The sequence below is a fragment of the Pholcus phalangioides genome, unplaced genomic scaffold, assembly GCF_987345545.1.
Source record: "Pholcus phalangioides strain wild (caught in Gottingen) unplaced genomic scaffold, Ppha-v1.0 ptg000015l_1, whole genome shotgun sequence".
NCBI classification, from domain to species: Eukaryota; Metazoa; Arthropoda; class Arachnida; order Araneae; family Pholcidae; genus Pholcus; species Pholcus phalangioides.
The window spans coordinates 94,318,177-94,342,229 of NW_028301608.1; the positions used below are offsets into that span (position 1 = coordinate 94,318,177).

The following is a 24,053-nucleotide window of genomic DNA, read 5'->3' on the forward strand; positions in this document are numbered from 1 at the left end:
TGAATTTTAAAATTTATAATAAATACTATAATTTATTAAATCACCATTTATAAATTGTTTCATTGACAAAATATTTTAATCATTTTAAATTTGCTTATTTCATTTGTTATCTTGAATCAGCCTGTAAGTATATGTACGCCATCATCATCATCAATCATTTTCAATCCCCTGCTGGATGAAGGTCTCTAAATTTTTCCATTTTGCCCAGTCTGATGCTTTCGCCATCCAGTTGACTGCAGCCACTTTTCTGATCTTGTCGATTAATATCTTGTTCCATGTTTATGCCAACAGAAATATGTAGACCAAGCACACCAACCTTGTACCAAAAACTTAGGCGCTAATGAAAACTATGTGAAAATATTCCGACAAGCCAGCCAAAGATATGTGACTGATTATAAACGTAAGATTAATGGTTATATTATATCTATGCGACTGGCCCATAGTCATCTTTCTTATTGGTGATTACATTGCCTTTGTCGGTGCTCATCCTGTGGGCAGTATGAAAACTTCATCGAATCGTCATTCACAAGCATTGTATATTTCTACCCTTGATCTGTGCCCAACTCCCTTCGCTGTGAGAAATAGAAATCCCAACAACAGCGGGAAGTGCGGCTTATACGGTGAAAATTAAATATTAATTTAATTGAATTATTAATTAATTAAATATTTCAGGTTCTTATGGAGATACTGTAATAGTAAATGTTTATGACTCTCGAGGGGGGGGGGACTCTCGAGTCCATGGGGCAGATAGAAATTTACCGTTAAAGATAGGCTCACTGTAATATGGGGAATATCTTACAAACCAGAATTTTTCCACATGATATTGAAATTTTTTATCACAGCAAAAATAAATTATTTAACATTTCAAATTTTTCTAATTGAATTTTCAAATATAGTTAAATTTTTATATGCAGTTAAATTTTTAAATGTAATTGATATTGTAATTTTAATTTCGATGACTTTTCTGCATTGACAAAAAATAATTATTTTCAGTTAACTGCGTGTACACTTTTGTTCATGTTTTTATTTCACGTGCAAGACAAAAACCTACATACAAGCTCGCGTGGAACATGTACAGTGAAGAATCGACGGTTCGACAAATTGATTCTGCGCTGTAATATATAAATTGACGTCACGACGAATTGACACGGTGGCAAACTTGTACAGCTACAAATTGGAGCTGCGACAAATTTGTATCGCAACGAATTGGAGCTGCGACAAATTTGTACCGCGACGAATTGACACTGCGGCAAATTTTTACCGCGACGGATTGACGCTGCGACAAATTTGTATTGCGACGAATTGACACTGCGACGAATTGGAGCTGCGACAAATTTGTACGGCGACGAATTGACACTGCGACAAACTTGTACCGCGACGAATTGGCACGGCGACGAATTTGTACCGCGACAAATTGAGGCGCGACGAGTTGAGAGCGACAAGTTGATTGCGACAAATTGACCGGCCACGCTCCTGTCCTGTCTTCTTGCAATATGTCCAGCCCATTTCCATTTTAGACCTTTAATTCTTTCCATGAAATAATGTACCTCTGTTTGGTTCTTTATTCAAGTGATTCGTTTTCTGTATCTCTCCTTGTGATGCGTTCTCATACATCTTTCCATGCTCCTTTGTGTTATCTGCAGCCTTTGCATCGTCTTGCTCATGAGTGTCCATGCTTCAGCTCCATAAGTCAGTGCTGGTAGCACACACTGGTTAAAAATTTTTCTTTTCAGGCATAATGGCAGGTGGCTCTTCAGAATTACACAGTTTGCGCCAAAAGTGCTCCATCCGATAGTGATGATTCTTCTGTCTATTTCATTAATGATTCTGTTGACCATGGTAATTTCTTGTCCCAGGTATACATAGCTTTCTACTTCTATCTCTGTGTTGTTGAGCAAGATCGTCTTCTTCAACGTAAAGGAGTTGGTCATAAATTTAGTCTTTTGCAGATTCATTTTCAAGCCCACCTGACTACTTACTTGCCTTATTATCGTATCCCTATGTCTATGTTAACACAAGTGTATATTCAGTATAGAATGTATAATTCAGTATACTGTATATATATATTGTTTCCAGTAGCGTACTCGAAATATCCATTCAACATTAAAATAATTGATGCTTTTTTCGATATTTCAAACATTATTCAAATCACTAAGAGATTCATAATTATTATTACTTTTCTTTTACAGGACGTAAGCAACATTGGACATTTGTTTAAACTGAAAATTAGTGAAAGTCCTAAACAGATTTTAAAAATTGATAAAAATCAACCTTTCACACAGAAAACAGCAATTGACACTAAAAATGCTTAAGGCCTAGATGGAGTTTCTTGCTTTTGATAAAATGTTTTTAAAAAAACAGGTTTAAAATTTCACTGATAGAATGGCGTTGTCTCATTAAAAACTCCACATAACACAAAATGCTACACAATCAGTACATAATTCTCAGGCCCCTCGTTGGGCATTTTGCCTGTTGTGGCGTTGTATTTGTATTTGTATTAATGTTATCACGATTTGCGTTATATGGAAAAACTACTACATTTTCGTTCCAGTATTCTTTAATCCGTTTAGATGTAGCCCGAGTTGGAAAAAAGGTGCTCAGATTGGAATATGGTATTTTTATGCAACGCAAATCGTAAAAAACATTGCACTGTTTGTGCCGCATTTTACTCGTTTTGTAGAGTTTTTTGTGATGTAAGTATGTGTGTGTGTATATACAGGGTGATTATAAAAAAACTATCCCGACATATGGGCCCCTAACTAACATACCATTCACAGAAACTGAATGAAATTTTGGCTTAAGGTATTTTGATGTATGCGCTCATGAATGATATGGAAAACAAGTGTCACTCTAACAGTTACGGTTACAGTGAGAAAATTTCGAAAATATCAAATGGCAACACCAAGTTTTTTTGTATTGGAATGTGATCTCCATTGTGAAAAACCCTAAATAGCGTTCGAACGGCAACTGTAGCATGAAAATCACCGGCGGTAGATAGGCTAAAAGTGAGGACAACCAATTAGGACAGAGAAGCAGTATAAAATAAAGCATTTTATTGTGTTTCACAAATTTTCCACATGACCTTGTGGAGGACGAATCAGGCTGGGATCTCAGACGAAGAAACGGTGTCACGAATGAAACGAACATTAATGCTCTGGTGCACGGCAAAGTCCTTTTCACTTTTTCCTTGCCTAGCTCCGGGGATTTTCGTGCTACAGGTGCCATTCCAATGCTATTTGGTGTTTTTCAGTATGGAGATCGCATTCCAATACAAAAAACTTGGTGTTGCCATTTGATATTTCCGAAATTTTCTCACTGTAACCGTAACTGTTAGAGTGACACTGTTGTTTTCCATATCATTCTTGAACGCATACCTCAAAATACCTTACGCCAAAATTTCATTCAGTTTCTGTGAATGGTATGATAGTTAGGGCCCCATATGTCGGGATAGTTTTTTTTATAATCACCCCGTATATATATATATGTATATGATCTGTGAGTGAAATTTTGACCTTTTTTTTATTATGTAACAAAACAGAACTCGACTTCTCGATAAGTATTTAGGTGTAGATCACAATATAGATGGAGTTTGCATGTTTGATTGATGTTTTTTTATAATTTTTAGAATGTCTAGGACTTTTCAAAAAATTATATGATCATACTCAAAGTTTTATCCATCAATACTGTGATAAATTTGCATTAGTTTTTTTTTTTTTTGTTACTGTTATCAACACCCCCCCCCCCGCATTTATTTCATGATTACTTCATAGTTTGTATCTTTTGCAAATGAAAAAATGTTGAAATCAGAGTGGAAAATTGTTTATACGTCGCGCAGTTATACGACTTTCACGCTTATGCGACGTTTCACTTCGGTCACAATTGTATTCAAAAATAATTAATTTATTCGAAGCAAAACCTCAATTATTCGACATTTTCACTTCGACTTGAATTCCGAATGTTTTGAAAAAACGTCATTTCATATCCATCAAATGAGCACAGTTTTTATGTGCAGTGAATTGATGCAGCCGTTCTTCTTGATATTGTCAAAGCAAAAGCTATAAATTTTAGGGTGATTGCTGGCGTATACAAAAATTGTCAGTGAGCTATCTGATGACCACTTAGAGTGGACTTATGTGGTTTGTTCGTTGCTTGTTTCTGAGAGTACGCAGACGCGGCGAGTCCCAAAGAAACGGGTTTCCAATTGTTTGACGGTCATGTGTCCTTTCAGAATTTATTTCTCTCAATGTTTGCAGCTTCATCCCCAGAGGGTTGGAAAGTGCATTATAAGCATTCTGAGGGCACAGGTCTGCCGATAAGAGACACACGCACGGTACACATACAGAAAAAATTAGTTCTTTCGATCGTTTCGTGTAGAGTTTTCTTTCGTTGTTGTGCTTCGCTTGCTGGCTGTGTCAAATCATCCGTTCGTAATGTCGAGAAAACGAAAAGCGCTTTCTCTAAAAAAACTGAAAATTTCGAAAGAACTCGACAACAATTTCAAGTGAATGACGGAAGTTGATCTTGTAAAGCAGTTGGATATCCCTGTATGTCATCTTTGAAAACGATTATAAAGTAGAGAAACAAAATCAAATGTCAAGCTGCTAGTTCAAAATCACCTACTGCCAAAAAAATGAGAATCCAGGATGGGAAATTTTCCCAAGTCGAGAAGATTTTGTTGCAGTTTTTTACCCAATACCGTGTCCCAAAAAGGTAATGTTCTGCTAAATTCTATTTCTTCAAGTGATTTGAAATTATGACCTGTGAAAGTCTCATCCACGGAACCCCAACATACGAATGAAGGTTCACAATGTTTGGAATTGCAATTTAATATTTTTCCTTCAACTATGATTGAAATGATATTCTTTAATGACAGAATTGGAGATGCTATTAAATACATTGAATTTTATAATATTTTGTATGTCTGGGAAGAGAGGAAAACCATTTTTTTAAAAGTCTCAGTTATTCGACTTATATATTTATACGACGTTTTGACCTGGCCTCTTGAATGTCGTACAAGCGAGGTTTCACTGTAATATTCGCATGGTTAAAAGTGTGAAAAATATTGCCACTGTGGTGGTCGATTGGTCATAGAACTCGCATTGCGAGGACCCGGGTTTAAACCCCACCGTCCCCGCAAAGGTGATCAGCTGAAGTTGGTTTTCTGTGATTCTCAACTTAGAGGCAAGAATGCGAGCCGATCTCCGCATTAAAAAGTCGCGCCGCAGGGAGCAACATGCCTACAACGATAAAATCTTCAAACATTACACTTCACTCATAGTTCAAAATATATGTGGTAGATGGCAGCACTATAACAAGCATTACACAGAAACAAGATGCACGTTAGGTTGATAACACAGACATGCACATCCCAACATGTACCAATTCGTTAGAAATTCCGCCGAGGAATATGGACGAGGTACATATGTGGTTTAGTAGTAGTGGCAGTAGTAACAAACTACACATCAGTTTCACAACACGGATACGCACATTCCAACATGTACCAATTCGTTAAGAACTTCCGCAGACGAATATGGACGAGGTGCGTGTATGGTTTAGAAGTAATAGTAGTGTGAAATAGATTTAGTACAGTAAAAGCCCGTTATAATGATTATGGCTTATAACGACCATCTCGATAGAACGAGTGATTTGCAGGTGATTGTGAAAGAGCTAATGGTACAAAAACATCCGCTTGCAACGAGAAGTCCGTTATAGCGACAATTTTACCCTGATTGTCGTTACAATGGATTTCTACTGACCTTTAGGAGCAACGTAACAAAAATTATTTTTAAATACTTGTTTTTTTGTCCCCTGGCAACTAGTAAATATGCCTCGCGCGGAGGCTGTCTTTAAAAATACTAATTTAAGCAACCGCAGGCCTCTAAAATATATTGTTAAAAGAGTAAGCGCCGGTAAATAGGTCTAGAAATACGGCAAATCTATTTTGTTTTTGTTTTTTCGAACCCGTTTTTTCAATTATTTTCCCGATTGTTATTAAAAAGTAGTAATTCAGTATTTGCTGTTATTCTATAAAGGGAGTAAGTCATAAAAAATTTCATATACAAATGTTTTTGATGTCACATTTGCGGAGAAGATCGGAAACAATGGCATGTTTTTCATAAGAGTAATATTTACTGAGTTATTTCGGCGAACTATTCATCTTCGAAAGGATCTCCATGTGCAGGGTAGGCAAAAAGGCCTCGACATATTTTAAAAATTAATTTAAAAAAACCAACCGATTTTCGCAGAAAAAGATGCGGTAGGCACTAAATTACTTATCATGAGCCAATATACACTCGACAAAACCCATAAAATGCAACCCAAACAGTACATAATTAATGTTTATGACGATTCGCGTTACTTAAACAACCATATATCAACATAAGCATCTTTTCACCAGTTTAGGCGTAGCCTGAGCTACAAAGAGTACTTATTGAGCATTTTGCAAATTGGTATAAATAGAGCCCGGAGTATATGCGCTGAAAATGCTGAAATCTGCACTAAAAATAAAGATAAATCTGTATTCAAGATTAAAACAACCACCATAATCTTTTTCTACGGGCAGTAATAATTATTAGTTTTTTATTTCGTGATATATGCTTTTATATCGGGCAGTGTATTTATATTTTATCATAATCATTGGTTTTTTCTGGCTCTTATTGGGTTGCTGTATTTTCGATACACACTTGAGATCCATATTTCTTATGGGTATCTTTTCTCAGCCACCTCGTTTGGCATTTTGTCTGTTGTGGCCTTTGTATTCAAATATGCCGAGATATTCCATGAAATCAAAAATATGCGTGATAAACGAAAGTAAATCCATCTAATAACGCCGAAGCATATCACTAAAAAGGAAGAATACACGAAAAAATATGTGTTTGAAAGTGCCAGAGAAAATGCATGAAATTCTGCAATATGCATTTAAAATACCGGAATATGCTGGAAAAAAAATATGGCTTAAAAATAAAAAATGTGCATTTAAAAAAATGCCTTCTAAAATATACCCTATAATGAACAATACGCAATGGTGAGATATTTTCTTGAAATAATTTAAGAAATTTTATTAATTTGAAGAATATAAAGATAAAAATGATATTGCAAACAATGCGATCAAAAGGAAAAAAAAATACTAAAAATATGTGCTTATTCAAAACTTTCAGTGATTTTATGCATTTATATGCACTTACTATAAAAAGTGCTAAAATATGCAATTGTATATAATCCGTGCTCTAGTTTTAAACATTAATTATGCAACGTTTGTGTTGATAGTTTTTGTGATACAGCACTATCTGAGAATAAAATTTTGAACCGTTGTTTATTAATTTATCAAAACAAAAACAAGAAAACTGGGGCCAGGATAAGTATTTTAGTGCAAAGTGTACTTTTTTATGTGAATCGATTGATTTTTTACTAATTTTTAAAATGTGTCCAGGACTTTTCGCTTGTCCGGTATTTAGAGATTATAGTCTCAATCTACGGTATCCGATTGATGATCTCGTCCCGATCCGATATAGATTTAGAATATTTCCAAAATGTGTGGTTTCACGTTAATCAACCAGAGGGGATTGCTAGAGATTTTTTCAAAATGAAAAACGTCCGAATAAGAAATTTATCTTTCGCGACGTTTGTAAAACCATGTTCAAAACTAAAAAATTCAACTCAACTCAGCTGGACAGCGAAACTTGCCATTGTACAGCCATCACATAGTGCAAGGGTGTCAAACTTTCTTCTGCTCGAGAGTCAACACAGGGGGGTCAGCTGCAGCGTTGTAAGCAGCAGCTTCCCGGAAAATTCATAATATGGAAAAACACGGACAATTAATCAAGTCGTTGAACGTTTACCCTATAGGCTTTGTTCTCCTACACTTCATAAACTGACAATATTCACCTGGTTGCGTTTTCAGCTAGGGATAAATTCGTCAGAAATTACTGTTTCTTTTGCAAATTATTTTATCTACTACATTCATAGTTTGAATTTTACGGACAAAATTTTTTTCTTCCGAATTCCACTGCAGTTTTTTTTCCTCACCTCCCCCCCCCCCCCCGATTCTGCATCCTTCCTATAACGCCACCTTGTGCGACCGCATGAGTTATTGCAATGAATTGATTTATGCACCGGTAGACTTCGACAGGAGTTTTATTATCGGGATAAAAAGCGTGCTAACAGCGAATTTGCCGTGGATTATATGCGCTAAAGAAATGGCAAAATATGCATTTAAAAAATGCTGAGATATGCTGTAAAATCAAAAATAGTGCGAGAAATGATAACAAGCTCATCTAAAAATTATGGCACAGGAAAAGTATGGCATGAAAAATAAGAGAAAAATGTACGCTAAAATGAAAAAAAAAATATATATATATATATATATATATATATATAAATTACATTATGATTAATGTATAACTATACATTTAAATACATATTAAATTTACATTTAAATACATATTAAATTTACATTTAAATACATATTAAATTTATATTTAAATACATATATACATATTACATTTTAAAATGTATAACTATGAAAAGGGGTAAATATGCACTCATGCATTTGAATATAATCCAGGCTATAATAATGATTATTAGCGTAAGTGATTAATGAAAACAAGAACACTTCTTGCGTAATCGCAAATTCAAACAAAGACAAGCTTTAAGTCAATGCAAGAAGCACTATGGGGAGAAGCAAAATTTTATATAATGAATTCGTAAATAGTTAAAAAATTCATAGTAGTTAAGGGGAATTGATATATTTGAATGCGGTCTCTGTGCGAAAAAAGTTAGTCTCATGAACGGGGATGTACTTATTTATTATTCATTTGGTACAGAATTAAATTAGTTAAAATTTTTGTTGACAGGGTGCTGCACGAATGCAAATATGCAAACACCATAGTTCAATTAAATTCATGTGGTGTATAACTAACAGGAATTATGTTCTTATCATTTCTGAATCTTTCTGTTACTGGCGCAAAAATAAGGTATTCATTGTGATGTAGACATCAGTGGACAAAGCCCTATTGGTGAAGTTGTTTTCCGTCAGCCCCGAATCGCCGACTGAAGCTTTACGAACGTCTCGGACACAGAAGAGATTGAAGGGTCAGACTCCCAATCACTGCCGGATCATTCGTGCAGCGTCCTCTTTCGACAAGAATTTGAACTGAACTTTTTTTGCCCAAATAAGAAAAAAAATCCTCTTTTGTGAGAATAACTTTTCCACAAACTGTATTCAAACATACTAATTCCTTCAATTTTTAATCTATTCACGAATTCATGGGCCACATTGAATGACATTCGTAATTGCCTGATTCTCAAGAATGTAAGTATAAGTAGTTCATTAATCTCAGTTAAATGTTATATAACGAGTAATGCATATTCATAAATTCAACGCAATTTTCTATTTTCAATCATATTGCGAGTGTTTTCCGCAATTCAATTTCCAACATCATCTCGAATTATTACTAATAAGTACAGTATATACAGTGAAACCTGCCCACAACGATACTCGATATAACGATAAATCCCTGTAAAGCGATAATTCTTTCCAATCTTGTTTGGAATTGCCTATAGTCCATTAAACTCCTTTCGATGCTACAATTATTTACAGGGGGAATTTCACATTATTTAGAGTTTTCTATATTTCAAAGTTATTAATTTTGTGAGTTGTTCTGCATACTGAAGTCAATTAGGTTTTTATACCAAAATATTAAATTATTTGGGTTTCTTATATGAATATTTTCAAATGAATTTTTTTCAGTTGTTCGAAACTTCAATTTTCAATCATTACACTTCAGTCATGGTTAGAGAAAGGTAATGGCAGATGGCAGCACTACACATATAATAAGAATTACACAGAAACAAACTTCACGGAAGGTTCTTTATACATACACACACATTCCACCAATTCGATAGAAGTTCCGCAGAGGAATATGGACGAGGTGCATGTGTCTGGTTTAGTAGTAGTAGTTGTTCGAAACGTTTTGAAAATATCGCAGAAGGTTTTTTTCAACCATTCAATTATAGGAAAATGTGCTTTAACCACATTTTCTTCCATGTCCTCTTTTCAAGAGTAATTTTATTTTTTAGCGGAGTGTTCGTTGTCTCCCTCAAGTAGGCAAGTGGAACCAAAGCTCCGCTAAAACGTAAGATTAATTTTGATAGGAAGACATTGAAGAAAATGTGGTTAAAACACTAGCCCTATAATTGAATGATTCAAAGAACCTGCTGCGATATTTTCAAGAAGTTTCGTTGAGTTCTCCAAACGTAGGTCCTAGATTGAACTTATACAAATGAAAAAAGCGGTTCCACTTTCTCTCTCATTCAGATTTACCTAATAGAAATTTCCATAGTACCAGTAAAACCACTAGTGCCCGAGTGGGGTGCCGTGGTGAGATGCTCGTCTTCCGCTATGCAGGTTACCGTCATGGTCCGCGGATTCGAATCCATCAGAAACAAGTTCTTTACCTATTAAGCCTGGAGAGATCACCTAAGATGGCGCCTCCAATTCCCACCCAACTCTATTGGTTGGAAATTGCCGCATGGTGATGCATGACCGAAGTTGGTGTGCTGTAAACCAGTAGAACTGGTAGTTGAAAGGACGAATTTAATACGTGATGAAAGTTGCAAACAATTCTATGAATATACAGGGTGTGTGAAGTCAACTCCTTAGAAACCCTTTTATCTTTTGAACCGTTGGTTATAGAAGCATATTTTCAAGTAACATGTCCATCTCAGATATGTTATTTATGTCACTAAGGACCGTATATGTATCGAGATACAAAGTTAAATTTTTTAAACGGTCCCCATGTACTATAACTTCCAATTAGAAAGATGTTGTCCTGTCTCTTCTGATGCAAATTACAAAAATTCCACATTGCTAAGTGCAATATTCACTGAGATATTCGAATTTGAAGAACTGAGGAAACTTTTGAAAAAACCGCGTTAAATGGTTTTTCCGCATTTAGAGATTTTTTTTTTTTTTTTTTTTGGCATCAGGAGGGACAGGCAACAACTTTGTAATTGGAAGTTAAAGAAAGGGGGGAATGTGTAGGAAATAAAATTTTGTATCTAGATATATATACTGTATATATACGGCCAACTTCAAACCTTGTATTATTCGCAATTTGAGATTCCCCTTTTAGAATAGATATTGCTTATTTAGTCCTATTCACATCGATAGTAACTTTCTCAATCATTCATAAACGTTATCTCATCTCATAAAGGATGTAAGTAATAAGTTAAGGCATTTTTCTAATCTTGTTAAGACGACTCACCCTGCGTTCGAGACTTCATTTTTTTTTTCAATATCGTGGTTTTTAGAACATATACGTGGTTTTAATGATATTTCAGTGTAAAATATAAGGGAGAACTTTAGTAATATAATTTCTTAGACATTTAGGTAATTTTCTGAAATGTAAGAAATTTACATTACGTCCTCACAATTAGATTTTTTTTTGTACTTACGACAGACAATATACACGCCCAGCCCCTCCGTGCAAAAGGCTTGCATCCTGTGGGGATGTAAATAGAGCCCTGGATCATGCATAGTTCTACAGACATTATACGCTAAAAACTACTACATATACAGGCGAACTTGGTTAATTCGAAGCTCAAGGGGGGGACACCAAAAAAGTTCGAATTATTCAAAATTCGAGAATTATCCAGGTCTTCATAATATACGAGGTGTCCCGTAAGCGCTAGTACGCCCTTTATCTCATCAACCATCCGTCGTAGAGGTATGATTCCAATTTAAAAAAAAAATGCTCAACAGGCGTTAACAAATTACCTTGCGCAAGTTTTGAGAGTGACAATGCAGTGTGTAATAAAATAGGAAATATAAATTTTTACACTGCCCCCCCCCCGTATTCCAATGAATTGGAAAATTGTTTCCCCTGTCTCTCCTGACGGCAATAAAAAAATCCACGTTTCATATTGACAGAGACATTTGAATTCAAAAAAAATAGGAAATTTGGGAAATAGAGTGTTAAATGCGGAAAAAACGTTTCACCCGCATTTAACGCTGTTCTTTCTCGGAAATATTTCAAATGGTAGTCGTGTCAATTCCCAACTTCGAGGCACGAATTCGAGCCGATCTCCCCGTTAAACATTCTCGCCCCACAGAGCAACCGGCCTACAATAATACAAATATTTAATCACACTTCATTCATAGTTCGAAGAATAGATGGCAGCACTATAACAAGCATTACACACAAAACAAACTTAATGTTATGTGTTCTCATAAGACATATACACACATTCCAACATTTCTTTCATACTCATACACACACACACACATTCATACGTATAATAATTCATTCATTATGTATTTCATACTCATTGGTTAGAAATTCCATAGCGGAATGTGGACGAGGTGCATGAGTGATTTAATAGTATTCATGTCAATCACGAAGTCGGAACGTCAAACATGCAGTAAACCGTTTTAACAGCGGTAAGTTAGATATAAATAAAACAACAGGCGAAAATTCCCTGATCCCATTTTAGGAATTTCTTCAGAAAGCGTCAACACAAAAGTGAAACGGCCACAAAAGTGACGAAAAACTTGTCGTTATATCCGAGGAGGTTTCTTTTCATTGACGTTATAAAGTAATGTTCATCAGCACTACGCTGTGGGAATCAGTCCGGACCGCCAATTGTTGACGTTACAGCCTAGGTGTCATTACAACCAAGGTCATTAGAAGTTTAGTGCGTCCATGATTAAAAGGCCCTATATTAAATTAGCCTACATGAGGAACCAGTCATCAGGAAAAGTATGAAATTTTCTGGGGGACTTCATGAAATGATGGGAATTTGTCCTCAGAAGTACGACACCAGTCCTGATAAGGCAGATTCGTGAGTGCCGAACGTATGATCAACTTCAGCATATTACAAACACTGTGCATCAAATAATAGAAGAGGCAGGTAATAGGTCGTTAGTCCCTGGGAGCAACGGATCGCAGATGCCAGTTAAATCCAAAAGCACATGGTGGACAACTGAACTGGAAGAGTCACGCAAGAAGCTTAGGGCTCTGAAAAGACGATATATACGAGCAAAAGATCAGGGGGACAAAATTCGCCTGCGCATCGTATTTAATAAATATCAGGCTCAGTACCGTAAAGAGATTTGTAAAACAAAATTATCTGCCTGGCGTGCACTATGTGAAAAAACGGCCTCTGAATTTGGTACCGTATATCGTGCTTCTATGTCCCGCAAAACGAAACCGCAGCTGACTATGAGCCAATTTGGTGACGAAACAATTTTGCAGGCGGGGGAAAGACACCTTAATGACATTTACCCCGATGTTGACTCCAATGATTATGGTCCTCCTTGTATGAGCTCTAGTATGTACTTCGACCCGGATTTGAATATGAGAGCAATATCTAAGCAAGAGATAAAAAGAATCGTTGGCCAGCTTAATATGCGGAAAGCCCAGGGTCTAGACCGGGTGAACAACAGGATGGTCAAGGCGATAAATAAAGCATTTCCAGATCTTTTACATTCCCTATACAATAAGTGCCTGCAACTGGGATGTTTTCCAAATCATTTCAAAGAAGGTAAGTTACTCCTTTTAGTGAAGAAAGGAAGACGTCCAGGAGACCCAAAAGCTTACCGCCCTATCTCTTTACTCTCTGGCTTCGGGAAGGTACTGGAAAAAATTTTGGTACAACGAGTCATGTTTTACACGGAGAGGCAAGGATTCTGGCATGCCAACCAGTATGGATTCCGACAAGGTCATTCAGCAGAAATGGCGCTTGCAGACATGATGGAAGAGGTTAAAACGCAAAGAAATCGAGGTAATGACGTAGCCATCATATCCCTGGATATAGAAGGGGCGTTCGATAACCTCAGATACTCGTCTATACGCCACCGTCTAGCAATAGCGCCCATACCACAACAGCTCAAGGTAATGTTATCGGACCTTCTGAACCACCGCCGAGCGGTGTTGGTCACGGATGCGGGAAAAGCTGTGAAAGAGCTTCAAAAGGGTGCACCTCAGGGCTCATGTTCCGGCCCCTTGTTATGGAATCTTGTTCTGGATGAATTGTTGAAAATTAATTGGCCCTCAAACGTCAAAGTTCAGGCTTATGCTGATGACCTTTTGATAATTGCATCTGCCCCTACTGTCAAGGGATCAGGTGATCTAGCAGAAGAAGCCCTTAGAACAGTGTCAAATTGGCTGCACATGCATAAGCTCACTCTCTCTATGGCTAAGACAAAATTCTTGTGGATATCAAAGAAAAGGCCTCCCACCATCTGGTTCCAAGGGAAAACCATCAAGAAAACGGACGTGCTATGCTATTTAGGCGTGTTTATCGATAAGCAACTTAGCTGGGAAGATCACATCAAAGAACAGAAGAGAAAGGCGTCACGTGTTCTTCAGAAGATGCGTCTGATGGCTGGACCACAGTGGGGACTGCCACGGGCTCTGAGGAGATCCCTCTACTTGACAGTGGTTGAGCCTATGATAGCTTATGGAGCTTCAATATGGCATTCTCCCAAGGTCCAAGTGTTCAGACGGCTCTATTCTATACAAAGACCCTTCCTTCTATATATCTCTGGTGCGTATAGAACTACACCTACGAATGCTCTTCAGGTGATCTTGGAGCTCCCACCATTATCCCTCAAGATAGAATTCCTGGCAAGAGTCACACGTCTTCTAAAGCTTCACAAGCCATGTCCATTGTTAGAGGAAACATTAGTCCCGGACGCCTTCGAGCAAAAAACTATAGGCTGGACCTCGCATCCTGCAGAATCTCTGCAGGCCAATCAAGTATTAATAGAATCTTCGGAGGATGATACACCTGAGGAGAAATCCGTCGTATATTACACGGATGGCTCTAAACTGGAGTCAGGTACAGGAGCTGCCTGTATAAAAACCGTGGGAACGGAGATCGTGCATAAATGGGCTGCTAAACTAAAAGAAAACAATTCAGTATATCAAGCTGAGATGCTCGCTATATTTACAGCAGCTCTGGATGCAGCTACAAACAGGAAGCAGACTGTAATAAGATCCGATAGCCGTTCGAGTATCCAGGCCATTCTAAACCCGCTCTCTGAAAACACAATGGCGAGAAAGATAGGGAGTATACTTGTATCTCACCCATCAATGCGCATCTCCTGGGTAAAAGCCCACAACGGCCAGTGGGGAAACGAGCTTGCGGATGCGGCGGCCAAAGAAGCGACCAATACCGGAGTCTTTTACGACGAACTCTTATATCCAGCTTCTCACGCAAAATCACTCCTCTGGAGAGACATGATAGCAAATTGGCAATTGCATTGGGATATGCCGGAGGCGTCAGGAAGATCAACTCATGAAGTTATGAAGAAAGTAGATACTAGGAGCAGGAGCTGGTCACGAGAGCTCATCTTATTTGTCACCGGTCATGGCCCTTTCCCGGCAACCTTACATCGCTTTAAAGTGATTGCCAGCGATAAATGCTCTTGTCTTGAGCCTGGCACGCCCCTGCACTACGCCACATGCTGTCCAGAAACGACACCCTATCACTTCCGTTCGCGGACTGCCCATCTACACAGATCATGGATGCTTGGCATACTACGTCGAGAGGAATCAAAGGAAAAGATAAGAAAAATGGTGAAATTCCTTGAGGAACATCCCGAGAAGATAAGGGATCCGTCTCCTCCAGCTCCTGCAACTCCGGTACCAGCGCCGTTAAGGAGATCGCCGCGTCTTCACCCTGACAGTGCGCTGGTGGCACTGTTTGCGAGCGAGGAGCAGGATGAATCCCAAACCTAATTAATGACGTCGCGGAGAAATTAGACTGACTGTATTGAACAGCCGGAGTGCAATGAGGTGCTCTGCCCTTCTTGTCATTTGATACAATCCTTGATCAATCAAATTTCTGATTGCGCCTTTTGCGATACGATTTTTATACAACTTTCCATGATTATTTATTATCCGTTCCCGTTGCACTTTACTTTAACTTGATTAATTTGATTCTTCGATTTACATAATTTTTTATTTCTTTGCACTATATGTAATCTTTGACGTATCAAAAAATTTTGGTTTTACCGGAGATGCCCTGTTTCCCCCCCTCCGGGGGGGGCGAAGTGCTTACGTTGCTTCTTGCGACAGAGCCTGGGTGTCTCGCGGTTTATCCAGTTTCTCCAGCAGCTCTGGATGCAGCTACAAAAAGGGCACAGACTGTAATAAGATCGGGTAGCCGTTCGAGTATCCAGGCCATTCTAAACCCGCTCTCTGAAAACGCAATGGCCAGAAGGATTAGGAGTATACTTGTATCTCACCCTTCGATACGCATCTCCTGGGTAAAAGCCCACAACGGCCAGTGGGGAAACGAGCTAGCGGATGCGGCGGCTAAAGAAGCGACCGATACCGGAAACTTTTGCGACGAATTCTTATATCCAGCTTCGTACGCCAAGTCTCTCCTCTGGCGGGACATGATAGCAAAGTGGCAACTGGATTGGGATATGCCGGAGGCATCAGGAAGATCAACTCACAAAATTATAAAGAAAGTAGATACTAGGAGCAGGAGCTGGTCACGCGAGCTCCTTATTTGTCACCGGTCATGGGCCTTCCCCCCCCCCTATCACTTCCGTTCGCCGGCTGTCCATCTACACAGACCATGGATGCTTGGCATACTACGTCGGGAGGAATCAAGAGAAAAGATAACAAAAATGGTGAAATTCCTTGAGGAACATCCTGGGAAGATAAGGGATCCGTCTCCTCCAACTCCTGTAACTCCAGTACCAGCGCCTCTGTTAAGGAGATCGCCGCGTCTTCACCCTGACAATGTGCTGGTGGCCCTGTTTGAAGGCGAGGACCAGGATTAATCCTAAATCTAATCAAGTGTCCCGAAGACATTTTAAAGACCTTCAACTGTGATCAAAAGCGAATTAGACTGAGTGTATTGAACTACCCGAGCGCAGGTTCCGCTCCATTCACCAAAGATGACGGTATGGTATCGATTTACTGTATCATTTATTCTCGGCCCCTACTTCTACGAGGAGTTACGTTCTACAGGCCCAGTGACATGTTCGATCACCGGGAAGCGATATGCATTGTTGTTACAGAACGAAATTGTTCCGGCTCTGCAAGCACGTCACTGCCTTGCAGATACAATTTTTATGCAAGACCTCCACACATTGCAGCGCGAGTTAAGAATGTTCTCAAAACACATTTTACAGAAGAACGTGCCATCAGCCGGCACTTCCCTAATCTATGGCCTCCCCGATCCCCGGACCTTCCTTAATCCATGCGATTTTTGGCTTTGGGGGCATTTGAAACGTCGTGACAATCCAAGAAGTTTACCTGACCGTAAAGGCAGCATTTGACGCCACCGTGCTGAACATTTCCCCGCACACACTTCGGTCAGTTGTGAAACATGCCATCTTGCGATTTCGCATGGTATCTGAAAATGATGGCCATCACGTGGAACATGTTTTGTTGCAGTAACAATTGCAAAAGTGTTTAACAACTGTGAAAATTGTAAACGTTTGCCTAAATGCGTCATTTCTTAATAAAACGACCTCTGGTGAGGACACGCGCAACTAATTTTTCCCCCCGAAACAAATTCCCGTCACACTTCATGAAGTCTTCTACAAAATTGCACAATTTTCTGATGACTGGTTTCACCTGTAGGATACTTTAAACTAGTGTCTATTAATTATGTATTTGTTATTTGAGATCTCACTTTATTGTATATGTTGTTCAAGTGATTTATGTTGTTATCATGTGCTTTGTTTAATACAATTTTACTTGTTTCAGTTTTTTCAAGTGAGTACTTAATCATGAATTAAATTCGGTTTTTGATTTCCATCCGAATAAAAAAAAATTAAGGATTCAGTCCCGAATTTTTTTTTCATTTGAGAGAAAATTAGAACTATTTTATTTATTTTTATAAAACAAAAAGTTTTCTCTACAGACAGCAATCAGTCCTGCAACTCGCGCATATTACGAACAGGCAAAAAATGAACTGCTGGGTTGTTTCGGAAGACAGCATAGGACCTGACACACCCCGCTTCTCATTTCAGAGCCATATCAAAACGTTCCTAAAGTATGGGTGTATCTAGAATTTTTTTTAATTTATGCGGAAATAACCAACAATGATATTTCATATACAGTAAAACCCCTCTTAACGGCAACCCTCTGATGCGGTCACCCCTGTTTTACGGCCAAACAAAAATTTCCTGGCAAAAAGTCTAGTTGAATAATGTATTTCGAACCCCTGTGCAACAGTCACTTTCAGATGCGGTCACGACACCATTTTCATTATTCGTTCCATTGGAGTAAAACTCCTGTATGGACACAAATAATTGCAATTTTGGTTCGGATTATGCTCAGTAGATGACAGCAAAAATTTTAATACTCGATCGACGTTCTAATATTCGGCTATTTTTAAATGAAATTTTGATTTGAAGTTTGTTAACGTTCGGCCGGCAGCTCTGATGTCCGTTTAAAATCTGAAATCACGTGTTACTGGTTGTGCTCGTATATCATTCCACGCTAATATTGCCAGCTCTAGTATAATCGTCGTTCTCTATTACCATGAGAAAAATTTGATGTCTCAAATACAATGAAAAACGTAAAACTGCAGTTAGTTTGTTATAAGTAGTACATGTTACTTTGAATCTCGTATTTGCAAGAAGGTTGATATTGTCAAAGAGTCCCCCTAGGTACCCTAAATTTTTTTTAAGGATACCCAGAGTACCGGGTACTACTACATGGTATAATTTAATTCGCTTCTTTTATACGTCTGACCTCGAATTTGTTTTTTACAATTCCATATGAATGCACATACATGACTAGGGGTCCTTCAGATCCCATCACAGGGGGACACCGATTATTATTTTTTTGTCTCCTTGTAACTCAGAATTTTCTCCGGCACGACCACGCACTCCAGAACAACGATTTTACATCACGTATGCGGCAGGGTCTGGTTGTGCTCGGTCTGTTCTGTTCTGTACCGAATCCAGCGTATACCGAATCATTAGATATTTCGCAGAGGAATGTGTACGAGGTGCATGTACGGTTAAAAGTAGTTGTAACTAGTAAGTACGCACAAAATTAAAAAAAAAAAATCTAGAATTCAAAGTTCCTTAAATTTCGTCATTGCAGTTAGTGAGTATTTTTTTTTTTAATATCTTTTTGTTCAAACTCAAATGCATATGTAAAGATCAAAGCGATTAAGTTAAAAAATATATTAAAACTGTACAAAAATTTCAACAATGCCAACCAAAATTTGATATGGATATGAATGAAGTTTTGATAAAATAAAGTTCTATAATAAAATTTGGACATTTGCCAATTTTACACTTATTTGGAACATCTAAACACAGGATGCCCCATAAACTCGTAAATAGTCGCAAAATTTATAAAAATTGAAGTAATTGGATATTGAATTACCTTAGTCACGATTCACCGTTTGAAGCTCGCCAGAGATCCCTGGCCAAAGCTCCATGTGCTGATGTAAGACGGCCAGGTAGGAGCCAAAAAAAAAATTCATGTTTTTTAATCGCCAATGTGTGATACGTGTGTGTGTATATAGAAGCTGTATTGGATTAGCTTTATGTAACGAGAAGAAAAAGTGAAAAATTTCAGAGAAAAACCATGTAAAAATATAGTTCTCTCTCAAGTGGTGGTGACATGATCTTTTTTGTTTTTCGAAGTAGTTTTTTGATGTCAGAATACAATAGACGGCACCTTTAAATCTTTTTTGTGCAGATCGGCGAGACGGAAAAATTTTAGTGCTCCAGTGAAGCGCCGGAGGACGCGATTCTGGAATCGTTGTAGTTTGTACATGTTGCTCTCTTAGATGCGAAATCCCAAATCAAAGCGAAAAAATTCGCGTACAGCAAAGCTTTGTCCCTCAAACTGAGTTTGGACTTCGGACATAGCAGAATCTCAATATATTCTCCAAGGGAGTCTGAGCTTTTTTGATTTTGCTTTTGGTATGGATCCTGAATTTGAGTCTTTCATCCAAGGTGACGCCCAGTTTGAGTCAATGGCCCGATATCTTGTCTTTCAATGATGATTTTCGTGGTTGATGGCATATCTCGGTTTGTGAGTCATACCATCACACATTTGTTCACATTCATCTAACTTTCATTGTTGTGTGCATTACATCTTGTTATCAGTTCCTGGAGGTTAGTTAGGGCTTCCTGTCCGTTTCAACTGATATAACATCGTCAGCGTATAAACCAGGATTCGTTTTGGTACCATAGAATAATCAGCCATGAAAATATTATGGATCATTGGGCCCAAATAATTTGCGGAGAAGCGGAAGAATAAATGAATGGGAAAAATAATAATTCGCAGACCTTCTGAAAGTTAGAAATAAAAACCACATAGACTATATATATATAGACACGGTGTAATATTAGGTGGGGAACAAAGTTCTTGCCCGTGATAGGTAGTGCCAGACGAGCTGCAGTCAGGGTTGGTCTGATTTTGCCCAACCCGAAAAAACCCTTGAAAAACCCATGAAAAAACCCAACAAAAACTACACCTTAAAACTGCATTTACTCGCAAACAGTATACTTTCTAATGATGTTATTGCATCGTCATACTCTATCTTAAAAGAAACACAAAAATAAATCTGTGTATTCAATGCTATTTATATTATAAGGGTTAGAAAAAACCCTTGAAAAACCCATTAAAAATTACACCTTAAAACTTCACGAGCAAACAGTATGCTTTCTTATGATGTTATTGCATTGTCATATCTATCTGTGGCCCCCCACAAGGATGGGGCTTGCAGGGCTTCAGCCCGGGACAAATCTTATTATTTTTGATTTTTTTTTACACTATAAATTCATTACAGAGGCGCCCTACGAAAGATCTCTGCCAAGGGGTCCTAGCTCCAGGATGTGGGGGGGGGGGGGGGGTCATGACTCTATCTTAATAAAAACACATAAATAAATCTATGCATTCAATGCTATTTAAATTATATTTTCTCCCATTATATTTTAAATGTCTTTCTTTTACAAATAAAGAAAATAAACATTTTCATGTACAGTATGTTTTCCAACTCACAATTATTACAAATCCTTTTCAATAACAGCTTTTGAATTGAGTGATCTAACTCAAACTCTACCAATGTTGTATTGCGTTGCAATACAGCATTAAACGTAATGCGCGATGTATCGCAATAAGCAATACAGCACAATAAGCAATGCACCACAATATGCAGTGCACCACAATACGCAATGAACCACAATACGCCATAAGCACTGCATTAGAATAAGCAATATGGCACTTGATTCACTAAAATACGTAATGCGTAACAATGCGCACAATAAATACTTCATGCACGGCAATACTGCACAATACGCGATGCATCGCAATAATCAAAAAGCACCATAATACGGAGTGAGCCATAATAAGTCATAAGCACTGCAATACGATAAGCAATACAGCACTCAGTGCACTGCAATACGATAAGCAATACGGCATTCAGTGCACTGCAATACGATAAGCAATACAGCACTCAGTGCACTGCAATACGATAAGCAATACAGCACTCAGTGCACTGCAATACGATAAGCAATACAGCACTCAGTGAACTGCAATACGATAAGCAATACAGCACTCAGTGAACTGCAATACGATAAGCAATACAGCACTCAGTGCACTACAACAAGTAAAGCATCACAATCAGTATAATGTGTGTAATCAGTAATAATGTGCACCACAATAAGCAATGCAACATAGTACCCAATACACCACAATTCGCAATACGACACATTACGTGATGCATCGCAATAAGCAAAGCACTATAGTACGCAATGCACCGCAATCAGTAATGCACCATTATTTTTGCAGTGCCACAATTAGCAATGCCGCGCAATGCGCAATGAGAAGCAAGTATTCATCCTCGACTCAAAATGAAACCTGTCAATCTCCCAATGAAGACATCTGTCCAATGCCCCGCCCTCGGTACCCGGACCCTGTGTGTTCGGAGCACTCGTGATGTTTATATCCGGCACAGCATGAAAAGGATGCCAAAAATGATGCCCTTAGCTCACATATAAATTTTTTTAAGAATGGGTTATCACAATATTCCGGATTGACTTTAAAGAATACATATTTTGAAAAAAAAATAACTTTTTTTTTGATGATTTGTTAACCTTTGTCAGAGTTGTCAAAATTTTTAAATTTTTTTTTAATGTGTGTCTATAAAACAAATACAAATCGCGTGAGTAACATTCATTTATTACAAGAAAAAGTTTACAAAAACTTTGCAGTGCTTATGGCGTATTGTGGTGCACTGCATATTGAGGTGCATTGCTTATTGTGCTGTATTGCCTATAGTAGCGGTGTATTTGTTATTGTGGTGTATTGCGTATTGTGCTGTATTGCTTAATGTGGTGCGCTGAATATAGTGATGTATTGCTTATTGCGGTGCTTTTAATATGGTAGAGCACTAACTATTGTACTGTATTGCCTACGGTGGCGCATTGCTTATTGCACTGAATCGCCGATGGTGGTGCATTGCGTATTGTGCTGTATTGCTTATTATAGTGCATTGCAAATAATGGTGCATTGCTGATTCTGGTGCATTACGCTTTGCAGCGCATTGCGTGATGTATTGCTTATTGTAATTCAAGTGCTTTTTGCGTATATTATGGTGCTTTGCTTATTGCTTTACATCGCTTGCTTATATATAATTATATAATTATATATAAGCATCATCAATATATATAATTATCATCCTATTTCAAATATCACAAAAATCCTTCTTACTGTTGAATTTCGGCACAGCGTTTCGAGACTTACTAACCGATGGGTCACACTGCCAGGGTAAAAAATAGTATGACAGTGGATCAGATATATTCTGCTTCTGCCAGTCAATGAGATCGATGTAAAGTGATACATCAAATTTTACAATAGGAGGTTGAAAGAGTCGGAGTCTTTTTTTCTGAATGCGACGGGATGTGTTCACGGATGTGCGTGCGGTTCAGAGTCGGTCAGCATTGAATTTCAATGAATTTTCAGGGTGTGCGAAGTAAGTGTTTCTTTGAGAATTACGGAACATATTTTGCCTTTCAGTTCTGCGGGCAAATACCAAGTTGCAACAATGAGCTTGAACAGGTGATATGTTCTATCTTTACAGGAGAAGGGTGAGTTTTCATAACTAACCAAGTTGGAGCGTAAAACTTGATGACATGCGTTGCTAGAATTATTAAATTTTCAGAAGCAGATTCCATCGAAACATACAAACGTAGAATTCGATTAGCACGAGTTTAGCCATCGGGTATGTGACATTTTGCCTGGCGATTTGTTGATCATTTTGATCATTTTTGTCGCACCGTGGTCATTTTTCTGCACACGAGAGCTAATTAGACCGGGACCTACAATTTATTGCCGATTCCGAACGACAGGATTATCTTTTTACTCCTATCGAGAGGTTGGTGCGCTATCCCCTCGATGGAGGACTCCCTGCGGTAGCAATCTTTTTCTGCGGTCATGTCGCCGTTTTTGTTGTACCCCTGTCGGAAAGTTTTCTGACTAGGAAGAACCGGGTATCGAACTCGCGAATACCTATAAACATGTTTTATTCGAGTATCTTATCGACCTGGGCTACCGCGCCCCCGGCGATTTGTTTGCTAAGTCCTTAGGCCTTTAGGTCACTCGTTGGTCGATTAGGAAGCTTATGTCTCTGACAGGTATATATTTTGTATTTAGGGGCACAAATGCGCTCTTCGATGTTCTTACACTTGCAGGATGAAATAAATGTCAAACAATAATTTACGGCGAAACTCTTCTAATTGCTTCTTCGGTATTTTAGGGTGTGATTTCAAATATTTTTGTATTTCATACATAATACGTCTTCAACACCGCTTTCACTCGTTTATGGTGGACAAAAGGAATGGAAGCTTGACCATATTTCTTCAATTTTTGCCCCGCCAATGTCGTCTAGTTCTTTATACGTGGGCTCTTTATTAGTTTCATTATCACGGTTCCACTCATAGAGCTTCATAACACTTCGTAGGTTGGTAATATATTGCATATAACGTCACTTGAATCACGAAGTAACGGACATTTCCACTTTGAACGAGTACGATCCATGATCAAAATGTCATAAAC

General features: G+C 38.1%; 1 protein-coding gene across 1 annotated transcript in view; it reads left to right on the plus strand.

Moving 5' to 3' along the window:
* Positions 1-24,053, plus strand: part of LOC149077091 (uncharacterized) — a 54,112-nt gene that overhangs the window by 26,796 nt on the left and 3,263 nt on the right. The window contains exon 2 of the mRNA XM_089242342.1: positions 13,092-15,369. Within this exon, the coding sequence (XP_089098468.1) occupies positions 13,092-15,369 (2,278 nt within the window). The remainder of the gene's footprint in view (positions 1-13,091; positions 15,370-24,053) is intronic.